The sequence below is a fragment of the Cotesia glomerata genome, linkage group LG3 (assembly GCF_020080835.1).
Source record: "Cotesia glomerata isolate CgM1 linkage group LG3, MPM_Cglom_v2.3, whole genome shotgun sequence".
Lineage (NCBI taxonomy): Eukaryota > Metazoa > Arthropoda > Insecta > Hymenoptera > Braconidae > Cotesia > Cotesia glomerata.
The window spans coordinates 9184901-9201685 of NC_058160.1; the positions used below are offsets into that span (position 1 = coordinate 9184901).

The window sequence follows — 16785 nt, forward strand, 5'->3', positions numbered from 1 at the left end:
TGAATTTAGTGGTCTGAATATATAGAAAAGAGGTGCTGCAACTGTATCAAGGGGCAATTGTAACACTCAATAAAAAACTATTAAAAAAACTAAAAATTATTATTATTCTTTTTTTAACTTCTCCAAAATAGTATTTTATCTATTAGATCAAAGTTTCAGTTATTAATTTTGTTCCGATATCAAAATATTGAGAATTTTTGAAAATACGCGTGAAAACTTTTTAACTTCCCGCTAAGAAAATTGAAAACTTTCAAAAATCGGGAAGTTATTGCACGGTGAGAAATTTCCATTATTTTTTATTCTGCATGGATTTTAGATATTACAATGGTGCATATTACTAGTGAACCTTATTGACTCAGAATAAAATTTTACAATGGCCCATAGTAATTTCCGAAACAAATGAAATCAGACATAGTAAATGGTAAAAATTGAAATGTACTATAGTAAAATGAAATATGCAATAATTTAAATTTCCGAATGTACTATAGCAAAAAAAATAAGAAAACGTTAGTAAAAAATAAAAAATTTTAGAGTAAAAAATGTTTTTAGCAATCAAAAAAAATATCAAACCAAACAAGATTTTTTTTGTTTGCAATAATTTTTAAAAATATTTAGTTAAAATATAGTTTTTTTTATTTTTTTTTTCATTTTTAACAATGAACGTAGGATTTATTTTGGCAGTTAATTTTATTATGAATAATTATAAACACAATATATAACTTTTAAATTATTTTTTATTATTATTAGAAGTGTCGGTTGCAGGTTAACCATCAAATGTTTGTTATCATTTTAATTTTTCACGGTAAATTATTAAATATTTTATTATTTATGAGTCTTACAAATTTTCATTAACTATTCATGTGTTGATGGATTTATAAACTAATATTTATTTAAAACTTAATGTTTATTGCAATTTTCATAACACCGTTAACCCTTACTGATAGCGTCTGTAGACTTATGTTGACAAAACAAAGCAGCACGAAAAAATGAAAGAGCGCGCGTCGCGACTGACCCGCATACGTTTACTATGGGACATTTGAAAATTTCATAGTCACAATTTTAAATTTAAACCGAGTACACGTGACTAAATGTGAAACTTTTTTATAAATTTTTATTGTCGACTGAGCAACAGAAATTTTACTATGAAACTATAATGAAAAGTTTTAAGCACACTAACAGTTTTTGTTCTGTCAGTTTACGAAAATTTTTTATATATGTTTATGTAACAGTTGCATGGTCAAATTTACTATGGTCCCTAGTAAATATTGATTGGTACAATATGATATTCTTAAATTTTTATGGTAATATTTTGAATTGAGTCATTAAGGTTCAGTCTTATTATGTATGCATAGTAAATTTCTACAGAAATTTCTCACCGTGTGTTTTTACCCCGTTTTTCGAAAATTGAATTTTCAACAAATCTCGACGTTTTGAGGTCCTAGGGAGCTTCCCTGACTATTCCCGCGATGGTGTCTGTGTGTGTGTGTGTGTGTGTGTGTGTGTGTGTGTGTGTGTGTGTGTGTGTAAACCTCTCATAACTTTTGAACGGCTTGACCGATTTGATCGCGATTGATGCCATTCGAAAGGGTTCAACTAAACTTAGATTTTGAATATAACTTGGACCGATTCGGACCGATAGATTTTGAGAAATCTTAAAAAAACTGCGAAAAAAATTTTTTTCAAATGTCGTTTTTTTTTAATAACTTTCAAACGGTTTGACCGATCAATTTCAAAAACTAATCAGCTCTCAATATTAAAAAACCACGTCGATCACCATCAAGTCGGTCAAAATCGGTTGATTCGTTCGTGAGTTATCGTTGACGAAAGAAATCGAAAAAAAGTGTTTTTTTTCGAATTACACCGAAATTTCCGGTCTGATCAATTTGTGTTTGAAAATATAGAATTTAAAAAACTGCGTCGAATGCCGCCAATCACGTGAAAATCGGTTTATTCATTCAAAAGTTATTGCGGTTTGAAAATTCAAAAAATGTTTTATTAAACTGCTATCAGACTTTTGAGCTCGGAGAGCTCAAAACTACACGAAAATTATATTTTTGAGGTCGAAGAGCTCAAAAACATAATAAGTGCAATTTTGAGCGCTCAATTACAAAAGTAGCGGGAAATTGCAGAGATGGTCTTCAGGGTCAACCGTTTTCCTAATTTTTTTTGAAAGCTTCACAATTTTTTTAATAACAAATTTGTTTTCTAATGTTTTGATGTGAGACTTGTATTAATACATTAAGAGACATATTAAGAGTATTGTATAATCGAATTTCATATCAATTTACTGATTTTTGTTATTGTAATTAGATTTTTATTAACAGTTCAGCGTGAGCGTCAATTATAACACTTGAACGAGTAGCAATTGTAACACTCAGAGTCGTGTATGGAATCTGCGCAAACTGGATGCGCCACAAATCTCAGGAATTGTGTAGTTTGTTAGTAAATTATAGTATTTATAAATGTTTAATAATTTATATTAAAGATCTGAATATATGATATACATAAACTTAAATACTTGACTTTACGAGTTAATAAAGTATAATAGTATGTATTAAAACTATATAATAAAAGCAGTTTGATGAAAAATCTCTATTTCGTTCCGTGTTACAATTGCCCCTGCACTGTGTTACAATTGCACCCATGCGCGCCGCCATCTTGGTCCCTAACTTTAGTTAAATAAATTAATTTTTTAATAAGTTAACATTGACTTTTTACTAATTAACTAAGTCAGTCACATAAAAGATACTATCAACTAACTTTCTGACAGTTTTTAAGTTTACTATCTTAAAAAAAACAAATGGAATAAAGAAAATAAAATTTTTTGTTACAATTGCAGCACCTCTCCCCTATACTACCTTTTTCGAGAGTTTTTCGTTTATAAATTTTATAAAATAGCTAAGTTCCGATTTATTTTTGCAAAATTCTGATAGCTTTTTTTTAAGATTTAGTTAAAAAAAATTTAGAAGAGCTTTCTGGGACTTGGCAGAAATTTTATGGAAATTTAATTGTAGAAAATTAGAGTGTAAACTATAAATTCATAGTTTTGAAAGATTATTGATTTTTATTACGAGAAATTCAAAATTGGCTTGATAATAACAAAATCTCTCATATTGTCTTGATTATATGGATTATTATTTAAAATATATTGATATTCTTATGTATAAAAACAAAATAAATAAATAAACAAATTTTATCGAGCGCAAAACTCAAATCTATTTAAAATTACTTAAAAAATTTATCATAATAAATTAAATATCGATGAAAAACATATGGAACCTTTAAAAGACAAATTCAAGTCACGAAATTTAGAATAAAACTTAATTTAACGAAAAAAAACTATTTAATAATAGTAATTGTTATTATAAAACAAAATTTTCCTTATGTTTAAAATTATTTATATAATATATTTAAATATATGTAGAAAAAAAAAATTTTTTACTGCTTTTAACTCGATAATAAAAAACGGAATTTAAATCTCGCGCGTACATTTAAAATCCCGCAATCTCCCGCCATCCTGCGCAATAGATTACTCGTGATTCTGCGCAAGCGCGATCCCCCCAGCGCAACAGCCCATGGACCATGGACCGTGGACGCCAGGGGGTTCAGGAATTCCCTCAGCAGTGCGTCGCGTACCACCTCAGCGCGAGGGTGTAGAATTTTTCCGCCGGGACCTGTTCGAATGTTCCGGTGTTTAGCTTACAATCCTGTTATTATTGTTTGATATTGTTTTTGACAAAGTATCCAAAAGTTAAGTTCCAAAAATTGAACGAATGTCGTAGCGAGTATAAATTTCCCTTTTAAAATAGCCCGCGTGGCCTGTGTTTATTAAAACGGTCGTTGAACCGTTCTGTGCTGGGTTTTATTGTATTCTAACACAAATTACAGCTAATTGTTGTAATAAAAATAATACACACACATAATACTAAATTTAATTAATATTTATATATTTATATTTATATAACAATGAGTGGTTTCAAATATTTGTGCGTGCTATTGGCGCTTTCTTGGATTGGAGTTACTTCTGCCCGGCTTAATTGTGACGCTGTCAGAACGATATTTGAATCACATGGGTTTCCATTTTCTGACATTCCTAAGGATCCTATTTCATGTAAGTTATTCGTTTAATTACTCTTTCTGTCATTAGTGATTATTTAAGAAAATTTATTTATTAATTTTTTAAGGATTTTCTGATACAATTTTCAAGCTAAAAGTTTGAAATTTACTCCGAATTTTAATAGAAATAATGATTCATTTAATGTCATCGAATTTGAGAACATTTTTGTCAAAAAAATTAATTAATTAAATTTTTTGAACACTGAAATATTTGTTCAATTTATAGTAAAAAAAAATTCAAATGTTGGAACAAAAATTTTTTCTGAATGAATTGACAGTTCGCTAGTTTATGATAATTGCGATTTTAACACTAGACAATTTAAACTTTTATAACAAAAAAATTAGTGACTATTTTTACTTATAAATTACATTTTTTTTAATTTGTCAAAATTGCCTTATATGAAAAAAAAAAAATAAGCAGCAAATTAGAGAAAAATCTGAAGAGATATTAACAAACATATTTTTTAGAAAAAAAATAAAAATTTGCTTACTTAAATTATTAAAAAAAGCAGCAATGCCAAAAAAACGTTTAAAATTTTACAATTGTTGTTGACAGTTGTATTTTGACAAAAAATTAATTTTCGATAATTATCAAAAAAATTTTCTTAACATAAATATTATATAAATTTTCAAAAATTAATTTATTCCATCGATTTATTTATTGAAATAAAAATAATTGAGTTTACTTATAAACTCTGAAAAGATAAATTGTAAAAACAATCGGAAAATTTGAAAATTGAAATAAAATATAATATGATAATAAATAACGAAAATTTCCATTGAAGAAAAAAGGTAGCGACAAGTGTGAAGTGAAATAAACAAAGAAAAATGTAAAACAAAATGGTAAAAGGGATTTCAACACTACGGGATGCAACAGGAACTCTGTCATTGTTATTTGTATTACGAAATGACGTTCATTATCCCGGAAGCAACAATGCACAGCCAGAGATAGAAAGAGAGATGGACCGAGTAAAAGGGGATGGGGTGCAGATGGAAAATGCCATCCCGGGTGGTGTCGTGGATTCTATTTGACGTAAATGTATACCCGGGACAATTTTATATTTTCAGGTACATATACAAGCGTGAAGGATAATTCCTGCTAATACATATTTCCGATTTATATTAATTTTTATATTATTTCTTTCATAGAATAATTTATTTATAAATAATTTCGGGGGGAAAAGAATTAAATTGATAGTTTACTTTAATTTCTTTGAATAGAAATACAAATATTCATCAGAGAAATAGACAAATATAAATATATATATTAAATTGAATTCTTGGTATGAATACAGTTAATTATTAAATTCTAGCGACATTTGGATAAATATTAAAGACTGAACATCGTTGAAACTAAAATTGCTTTAGCAAAAAAATTTGAAGCTAAAGCAAAAGCTGAAATAATAATTCAAGATTAAAGTGAATAAAAAATTTAGTTTCAAGGAGTTTTTTGCAAAGGGGAAATGGATAAATGAAAATTAATATGTGGTTGAGTACACATATTTATATATACATTTATACAGATGAAATAGTATAGGACCAATCGGTTCGCTTTCGTTTGCGCGCGTCCGACTGAAAGGGATTCGCGGATGTTAAAAGGGACCGCAGAGCATAAAAAGACCACTAGTTCTATCTCTTTTACACTCTCACTTTATATGTATATTTGGATAAAACATTTGGAGTTATAGAGATTTAGTAATAAATCAAAAAAATTGTAAAAGCTTTTAGCAATTTTTATCGTATTATTGATATTGTTATTCATTGGATTTAAATTGAAATGTTTTTATTCTTTTGTAAGTAAATTTTAAATGAACTTGTCAAATTTATGTAATTTAAATTTAAAATAATAACTAGCAACCTTGCAGTCCCTATGTGACTGCCGTGACTTTTGAATTATAAATAAATGAATTTTTGCTTTATTAAATAATGATTTTTGTTAAATTGCACTGTAATTTCTTAAATATTGACGTTTTTGAAGATATAAGCTCATCCCGATGTTACACTCATCCAGAGCTTTCATTTGAGTACCCACATGCATTTTGATATATTTTTCATATATACATATATGTAATATATATAAATATATGAAAAATTGATGTGGGTACTCAAATGAAAGGTCATAATGAGTCTAACATCGAGATGAGCTTATATCTTTAAAAATGTCAATAGTTTACAAGATACAAGGTCATTTCTTAATTATGTATTTAGAGTAATTTCACTAAAAAAACCGATTTTATCATATGACTATTCTGGAAAAAAAATTTTTTTGATTCTCTTAATAATATAGATAATAATAATAAAATAATTATAAAGAAATAAATTATCGACATGCAATATATAAATATAAATTGTAAAGATTCCACAGATAATATTCATAAAAATTTCACCTTGTCGCTGAGTCTTGTCATGCGTCAACCAGGCCACCCTTATTTAACACAATCACATATACTGTATACTTAACAGCAATGTAAGTAATAATGTATAAGTAAAATGAAATGAAATGAAAGGGAGAGATCGCGATCCTATGGTATCACATCGTTCGCTGGGACATCGTAGTCGTTTAGTTGTCCTGTGAGCGCTGAACAAAGCGCACGATTCATCGGCTATAAATTCAGGCTGATTCCTCTTCTTAGACTACCACCACTGTATCAATGTATAATATATATATATATATATATATATATATATATATATATATATATGTATATATATAGAGAGAGAGAGAGAGAGAGAGAGAGATTAAAAGGTGGTACCGAGCACACATGTACGAGCAAAGAAAGGGAACGTCGCAAATCAGGCCTGAAACTCAGCGAATAAATCGGGTGACTTTCGGATTTATATTTATCGTTCGTACACCATATCTCACATATATCATCTGTACATCGTATTATACGTCTTTAAGACTTTTTAATTTTTTATTCATTCCCCCCCTCATTCACATTCAATCTTTCATTTTTTTTCAACAAGTCTGCACCAAAAAAGTTTTTTCGCCCATGAATTCTTCAACTATTTTTATAAGTAAAAAAACTATTTCTTAGTATCACTACATTAGTCTAATAAAAAAGTAACTCTTTACTATTATCATTATTATTATTTTTATAAGAAAAATAAAATTTATAGATTTATTTAAAAAAATCTTATTTTTAAAAATTGATTTATTATAAATTTTTAAACTTGTATTATTATTAAATTCTATAAATAGATTGAATACACTTTGATCTATATAAATAATAATTGTAATAACGTATATGTGCATTAATCCTTGAAAAGTAAGAAAAAATAATGAATATAATTGATAGTATTAAGTACCAATGGATTTCGCAAAGAGTTTAGCAAGTGAATTATTTTACTGATAGATAATAAATTGAACGATATACGATGCTAATTGATCCATTACTGAGTACCGTTAAAGCGCGAGCGGCTAAAGATGAAAGTAACACCGCCAACACACTTGCACACACACATACACATAGTTCGCGATTTTATGCTGGTGAAGTAAAGGAAAAGGTACTTGCTCGGTATTATTTTACTCAATATATACAGAATAAAAAAAGTATACAGAAATAAATGAAAATAAAAAGCTAAGTATGGCAGTAACAAAGAAAGCAACATCAATAGAAAACATGGTTTCTTTTATTTATAAAATGTTGAATAAATATAAATGAGTGGTTATTTGACATTCTGAAATGAAATAAAATATTTAAAAAAGTGACTATAAAAGAAAAGAAGTAAGAATAATGAGAAGAAAAAGAATATTGAATGGAATCATGAGGTTTTTCTTTGACTTACGCTTGTCTTTACAACTTTTTATGTTTTATGTTATTCTACCGACACTACACTGTATTCTGTATAAATACAAATAAATACGTGTCCATTATAAATTTACATGCATAAATGAATATCTCGAGTGTATTGTACATCCATAAAATATAATGTAAGCCATATTTAACAAACGAGTTTAAATTAGAGGTGACTTTAATTTAAATTCTTTCCATAAATATTATTCACTGGGAATATATTAATTTGTTCAGTATTCACCATCATCATTCTCATTAACGTGTCGGCGTTTAATTTCAAGCTAATGTTATATTGCTTTTATTGTTCATCACCATTACTTTGTCTGCACAAAGTTATTTCGAGAAACTAATGTACGTTTAATAGTCTAATTAACTTTTCAGTAATTACAGGTGAATAAATTCACGATTTATTAATCAAATATCCCCGTTAGTTCATTAAAAAATCCTCAATTTAAATAATTGACTTGACATTGAAAAAAAAAAAAAAAAAAAAAAATTGATTGTCAAATATTAAAAATGTTTACCCCGCCCGAGATTCGAACCCTGCGCGCTCCGCGCTACAGTTATCGCTCGGTGTCTCTTCGCCACTGTAAATTATTTAGCTCGATCCTGGCATGTCGAAACCGAGATTTATAGAATCTTTACGGTGTATTAATTCAGATGATGACCATTTTTAGAAGAGAAAGTTACGCGAAGGTATTTTTCGGCGTAAAAGTCTTCAGAAAGGAAGCAGAGCATTTTAAATTTAAAATTCTCGTTAATGATGAAGCATTTTTGCTGTGGGAATGAAACTAATGCCACTAATCGGCGAAGATCCGAATAGTCACGCGAATGAGGATAAAGGGAGAGATAGAATAGATGTATCTAATATATAAAATATATGTGTGTATAAATGAGTAAGTGAGTGGCGGAGGAGTATAACTACGCTCGTAATAGCAAGAGAGTGGCTCGATATTCCGTTGGATCGTTAATCACTCGCCCTCTCCGGTTCATCCGTGACTTCCACGGATATTTCTCCGTCTCTGGCACCGGTGTCTTGTCTGGAGCATTCACCAGCACTAACATCTTGGGTACTCGCTCACTCACAATCAGTAATATACAACCAGGGTGGCATCATGCTGAATAAAGTTAAATAAAGAGGAGCTCCATTTAAGGAGCTGAAGGCACGACAAAGAACAAGTAGCCCATCCGAACAAAACGGCCTATTGTTCGGGTTGGAAAAATTTTACCCAACGCAGAAATAGAATGAAGAGGAAGGAAAAGTTGAGGAACAAGGAACTAGCCAGGAGACGGATTATCCGGATCAAATTATGAATAATAGCTTCGTCAAGCTTTTTTACCGATTTTACTTTTTACTATCTTTTGTCTAACAAATCTATTTTAATTTTTTTCTTTTTTTATGGTAATTTATCGGAAATTTGCGAGGAATTTTATGGAGCGAATTTATTCAAAAAAAAAAAAAAAAAAGTAAATTTATTATTTTGGAAATTACAGCAAAAAAATTGTCTGGATGGAAGAGAAAAAATTTTGAACCAAGAAAAATGGATTTTTTTTTCAATTTTTTAAGGACATAAAATTTTTAAAAAATAAAAAAATTTCTTCATCACCTTCTGATGGGTCTCATCAATAATTTGATCGACAAAAATCCCACGTAGTTTATTTATTCACCATTTAATTGACTGTATAAATTGCGTTTACGAAGGTAACAAGAACAAAAAATGAACGTGGATCAAGTTCGCGGGTCTCAACACGCTCAAACACGTTCTTCTCCTTCTGCTTCTTCTTCTTCTTCTTTTTCTTCTTGTTATTTTTATTGTTATCGTTATTCTTCTTTTCCCGGAGGCCTGGTGCAGTCTTCAGTGTATTATATTAATACGAACAAGTGAGAAAGGATCTGCAGAAAATGATTCACCTCACGGAGATAAAATCTCGGTGTTTCCCTTACAAACTTACAAACATCATCCGTTTCGTTTAATTTGATTTAATTCGACGTCCATTTTATTCGCCAGCCGACTTAAAACTCCTCTAGACTCTAGAAGAGTCTGGAGTTTGTTAGCCATAGCCATATCTAACGTCTACTCTTGACTCACTGGCTCTGGACTGGTACCTCGAACTAACCGAGTTAATGGGCTCTTACAAGTTTTAACTTATAAGTAATAATACTTGTAACTTATTACTTTTAAATAACGAGCCTGAGTACATCCGATTAACAAGTGTTTCTAGTATGCCAGCGGGTTTTAATTATCTAAGACCTTTTAACGTGTCGAGGGACGTTTAAATGGACAGAAGAAAATCTATATTGTTAAGAAAATATTAATACAGAATTGTAACGAGTATTTTTGAGTTATTTAAGCCAATAGACTGAAAAAATTCCAAAAGTTTAAATTTTATGATGAAAAAAATTATCTTGATTCAAAAGAAAAAATTTTGAAGAATTTAATTATTTTATTCTTAATCAAGCAGAATATTTCTTAAAAAAAAAATTTTGGTCTATTTTGATCAACATTGTTTTTATTTTTTTCTATTGTGTATCAATTGCACTAAAGTAGTCCAAAAAAAATTTCACTGAGCTGCAACTTTGTTGAAAAAAAAATTTTTTTTGCATAGAAAAAATTTTTGTTCTCTTTGAAGTTCAAATAAAAAAATATTAAAACTTCAAAATAATTATTATTGTCTATAAAAACTATTATTGAAAGTAGGGACTTTGTCAGAAATAAATTAAAAAACTGGAAGAATCAATACTTGAAATTCAATTCTAAAAAAATTAATTTAAATTTGTAATTTTTCTATTTTTTATTTCAAAAATTGCAATTATTATTAATTCCTCGTTTTTCTATACAGTTAAATTCCATCGATTTAATTAAAAAAAAAAAAAAAAAAAAAAATACAGACTTCTTTTCCAAAAATTCAAATTTTTTATTGTTTAACTAACCCCGCTTCCTTTTTGCGTTAATTTAAAATCTGAAAAGCAAATTTGCCTTAACAAATAATAATTAAGTGTGTGAGGACGAGAAGCAGTAGGAGATGGGAGGTAGGTGTTTTGTTCACCGCGAAATCCATTAGGAGTATTTAAACTGATCGTTAACACCTTTTGAGAATAGAAGGAAGATGGGGGATGGACAAGGTCAACGAATCCCCCGAGAGTTTTGTAGCGACTTCTGCAGAAGCTGTCTGACCAAAACTTTCTTGTCTAAAGTCTAAAGTCTGCAGTATGAACAGAAGGGTGTGAGCATTATTTTATATATCTATGGACAGGAGAAGAAAGAAGAAAGAAGAAATAAGTTTGGCATCAGTATTAGTATTAGTATGAAGTTATTTGTTTGCCGGATAAAAAAGACACCAGCTGTTTCTTATACTAAGCTTTTTATTGGCGTCTTTATTCATATAATGCCTCTATATCCACTGCGGAGTTGAGAATTGAGAATTGAGAATATAAGAAGGGGCCAGTGTCAAAGTGAGCGTTAACGTCTCGTCAAATTTGATCTTTACGAGTTAAGTAGTGTAGGATGTATTCTGTATTATAGAAGGCCCAATACTAAATATAAGCTCCTGCTATTTACAGTGACAATGACAAATAAAAAGTGTGACAGCTCGCATCTTAACTACGAGGAGGTCGTGTCGAATTTTGCAGATACGCCACCAATCACTTTTATTATGATATTAAATCAGTTAAAAAGAAATAATAATATCATATAATGAATTCATGGGAAGAATTAAGAATGCCGAGCTAAGAAGACTTTATGATGATGATGATGATCGTGAGCAGAACTCTGACTCAGCGGTTTTAGTTACAGAAGAAAGAAGATATACGCATAGTAAGGATTGTCATGATTAACTTTTTAGTAAATATTTTTCGTCAATAAGCTATCGGCTGGTCTTTTTGTTATTATATTCTTCGGCCAAGTGTTTTTGTTTATTTTAAACGTGAAAGTGCTTCAGGATAAATAAACATTCGAGTTACTTTACATGTTGCTTGTTAGGTGGACGGTAAACATTTTTGAGAAATTTTTTTTTTTTGAGACTTGTAGATTTTTTGAGTGCTTTTAAAATTTTTTTTTGGTGAAAAATTTTTAAAAACAAAATTGGAAATTTTTTTGATTTGCGATTCTTTATTTTTTTTTTTTTTAGAGTAAAAAAATTAAAAAATCAATATTTAAAAATTTATTTTGTTTAAATTATTTTATTTCAAGGTGAATTTACAAAAATAATAATAATATTTTGGAGAAATCACTTTTTTAAATTAGTTTTAATGATTTTTATGTTTACAAATCTTTTTAAAAAACTAAAAATAAAAATTTTACTTGTAAAAATTTCAAGAAATAATGATTCAATTTTTGTTATTAATTAAAAAATTATTTAATGCTCATTTATAAAAAAAAGTTAAAAAATAAGATTAACTCTCAAAAAAAAGTTTTCAATATCATTTAATTTTCTTTAGATCTTCAAAATTACATTCCTTCCATAAATTAAACCTCAAGTACCAAAGAAAAAAAATCTTCAAAGCAAAGCTAATTTTTTTCCTCAATAAAAACTGTAACATTTACTCCCATAAAAAAGGAAATATTTTATAAATCAGTGAAAGATTAGAGATAATATTTACTTAACACACTAATTTATATAAATGCCCGGAGCCGAACATTGTATTTTTCGAGGCGTTTTACGGATTTAAAAAGTACCCCGTGCCGGCTAAAAATACTCTCTTAGCCATCAATCACCTCACCCTCGCCGCTAAATAAATAACCACCACACCACTACCAACCATACGAACCTTCTAATGATTTATCCGGCGTTAAAATAAGTCCTACTAAATTCATTAATTTATTTATCCAGTCTGCAGTCCCTTTATACTTATGCTGCTCTCATTCTATAACATTTTATTCGCCATCAAGCAAAAATAAATTTTTTCTTCGAAAATTAGCATACATCTAATAATTTTTTTAATTTTTTCTATTTAAAAAAATTCCACATTTAGAAGATTTGAAAAACTTGAAGTGCAATTTTTTAAAAATATTTTTTAGTTCTAATTTAATTAATAAAAAAAAAAAAAAATTAATTATTTATGTTCAATAAATTAGTAATTAGTAAATAAATACTTTTAAGTGCAGCTGATATGTGTCAAAAAAGTGATGTGAGGCGGAAACTTTAAATTTCGAATTTGCGGGAAGAAATAAAAGTAAAAATTAAAATTTTTGTTGGGTCGGTGCGGTGCGGCAGTGAGTAGAGGCTTGGATCCTACAATATCCAGGGTCCAGGGTCCAGAGCCGAAGCATAAAGGTACACGGTTAATGACGACGGAAGATGAAGGAGCCGAAAGGGACAAAACGTCCGGCGGATTCTCGTGGTCACGGCAGCTGTGTTCGAATGAGTGGAGACGCTTTAAAAGTTACCGTACATAACAAATAACCCTCACACGCACAATACAACAATCTGAGATGTGATGATGATCGTCCACACAAACAAACAAATTAAAGACTGTGTAAAATAATGTTTTGTTGTGTACTCTTCTCATCTGCAGTCTTTAGACTGTAGACTGTAGACTGTAGTTTGTAGTCGGTCTCATTTGACTCAGCAAAATGTTAATTTGTTCCCACACCGAGCTCGATAAAAATAACAAGAGTTTGTCTCGCGCTCCTGGAACCGCAATATGCCGCAAGGATATCATTTCGGCGACTGTCTAACAACTTTAACTCAAAGTTGGTCCATTTCAACTCCCATGATCAAGTTACTCGTACCTGCACCCGTCCTCAGGAGTTTAGCTTTTTTCATCTTCATCTTAATCTTCATTTTTGTCTTTATATTTATCCTCTTCTTTCTCTTTTTCCTGGTAGTTTACCGCTTAGAGACACTAATACTCTAAAGAATCATTTTAACCGGCTTCTTGTCCATTGACACTAATTTGTCCACTTAATTTACGGGATACCGTTAGGACTTGTCGACCCAAAAATCTCGCAAACTACTGATGGAATTTTTGCACGACAACTAATATTGTCGTAAATTTAAGAAAATTCATTTTAAATAATGTTTAAAATTTTTTTTTTAATGAAAAAAAAATTTTTTAAGCAGGATAATTCTTTTTTTTTTTAATTTTTATTGATATTTAATATTATTAAGAAAATAAGAAAAATTGTCCAGGATAGTCATATAATAAAATCGGTTTTTTTTATTGAAATTTAGTGTCATTGCAAAGGTCTTGATTTGAATTTGTGCCTTTCCAAGGTTTCATATCATTTTTACCGATGATCAATTTATTATAAAAAGTATTTAGGCTGCATTCGAAAATGCTCTACACAGTAAAAAATTTTTCGTCATTGTGTAAAGTGTAGAAATATTTGTGTAGAATTTAACATTTTAGTATGTTGATTCAACACAATAGAGTGTTGATTCAACATAAATTGTGTAAAAAAAGTCATCAACACAAATTTTTGTGTTAAATTTGACAAAAAATTTTTTTACTGTGTTTCTCTAGATACATAATTAAGAAATGACCTTGTATCTTGTGAACTATTGATATTTTTAGGGATATAAGCTCATCCCGATATTACACTCATTAAGACCTTTCATTTAAGTACTCACATCAATTTTTCATATATTTATATATGTTGTATATATTTATATATGAAAAATATATCAAAATGCATGTGGGTACTCAAATGAAAGCTTCTGATGAGTATAACATCGGGATGAGCTTATATCTCTAAAATCGTCAATAGTTAAAAAAATACAGTGCAATTTAACAAAAGTCATTATTTAATAAAGCCAAATTTTAATTATTTATAGTTCACAAGTCACGGCAGTCACATAGTGACTGCAAGGTTGCTAGTTTTAATTAATACAAAAAAGTTTGAAAATTTATTTATTAAAAATAATAATAATTTTTCAAACTTGTGATATTATTATATATTATTATTATTAAAATTTTAAGCTGTAAATTACATTAGCCCAACTAGCTGGTACTTAAAACTTTCAAACTAAAAAAAATGAAGGGTCCGAAAGCGTTGAAAGGATTGTCAAAAAAAAAGAGCTTAAATATTTAATAAGCACAATGGATTCTTCAGCTGACGGTAGGGCCTCAGGAATATCCGGTTCCCCATATATTCTATATTCTATATTCTACATTCTACACTCTGTATACTAAATATAATAAAATATAGTATAATATAATACATAATACAATAGAATGCAGAGACTTAATACATATAGATATATGTGTTGTGGATAGTGGATAGTGGAGCGAATTGATGCATTCCTCGTCTTTCTTTGGCGTAGGATGGCATACGTCCGCGTTGTGTTGCATTTCGCACGACATGGAAAAAAATAACTTGGATGGTTTCATTCTCATAGCACTCATAGCCGACAGCTACGTGCATCATATATGTATAAATGTATGTATTATCATCATGATACATGCAAAACATATAAATACGCGGGTTAAAAATGACTGACTCGGAGAACGACAGGAAACAGATCTCGTGCCCGGAAGTTCTTGTTGCTTCCAAAAAATACCGCAATACATATAATGTAATAATAAACTTAGACTTGAGAACTTGTTTAATGTTTTCTTAGGCTAATAGATACATTATGCAGGGCGTTAAATGTATACAGTTCACATTGACTATAAATATTCTCATTTAAGTTTTTTTGTTCGGCCATTAATGGATGGAAATAATTCTAAAAAAAAATTTAAATCAAACAGAAAAATTTTTAAATTAAATTTTACTTTGATCAAAAAATTTTTTACAAAAATAATAAAAAAAAAAATTCTTTTACCCTTAATGCAATCCGGTATCAGACTTATAAACTTCTTGATTGCCATTATTTTTCATTTAAACATAGCAAAGTCTCCAGGGTAACTTGGAGATAAATTCTTGGCCTTGTAACATTTTTTCAAACTCAACTCTGACAGAAAGGTATCAAGACTTATTACAGAGAAGCGTCGAACCCGTGGGAATTCTTGCTCATTTATGCTCTCGATCTATTTGTTATCTTTCCTCTCAACTCAAGTTGAGTTCTCGAAACACATAAATAACCTCATACGGAATTATAAATATTTAGAAAAAATAAAGAATAAAAAAAATAAAATGAAATAGTTGATAAATATACGAGTTATCCAAAATTTACCAATCTGCAGATGATTCTTACTAAGTCCATGTAAATATATTCGTAAAGGATACCTTTAGACCACGCTCGATTGCTGTTAAATTCGATCGCTATTCGTTATTCTTCGGGGCTTTACTTTTCAAACTTATACATACTTTATATACATTTCAATTTTCACTCGCGAGCTAGATCCGGGCTTTACTTTTATTTTTCTTTACATTCTTTTTTATTCCATCTTACTTTTTACGTAGACGTATAATGTAATGTAATGCATTTAAACACCCGCTATTGGATTTACTCGTTCATGCAAAACGTCAGCATAAAAGATTTATATCATCAATGTCACATCTTTTTTTAAATCTTGATTTTAATTTTTATAAAAAAATTTTAATAATAATAATAATAATAATAATAATAATAATAATAATAATAATAATAATAATAATAACTAGCAACCTTGCAGTCACTATGTGACTGCCACGACTTGTGAACTATAAATAAATAAAATTTTACTTTATTAAATAAAGACTTTTGTTGTATTGCACTGTATTTTCCTAAATAATGACGTTTTTAAAGATATAAGCTCATCCCAATATTGCACTCATCAAGAGCTTTTATTTGAATACCCACATGCATTTTGATAAATTTTTCATATATACATATATATAATATTTATAAATATATGAAAAATTGATGTGGGTACTCAAATGAAAGGTCTCGATAAATGTAATGTCGGGGTGAGCTTATATCTTTAAAAATGTCAATAATTCACAAG

At 29.0% G+C, this 16785-nt stretch overlaps 1 protein-coding gene across 1 annotated transcript in view; it reads left to right on the forward strand.

Annotated features, from left to right (window-relative positions):
* Positions 1 to 3611: 3611 nt before the first annotated feature.
* LOC123260564 (glypican-6) overlaps positions 3612 to 16785 on the forward strand; it is a 72505-nt gene continuing 59331 nt past the window's right edge. The window contains exon 1 of the mRNA XM_044721725.1: positions 3612 to 4111. Coding sequence (XP_044577660.1) covers positions 3967 to 4111 — 145 coding nt within the window. The 5' untranslated portion in view covers positions 3612 to 3966. The remainder of the gene's footprint in view (positions 4112 to 16785) is intronic.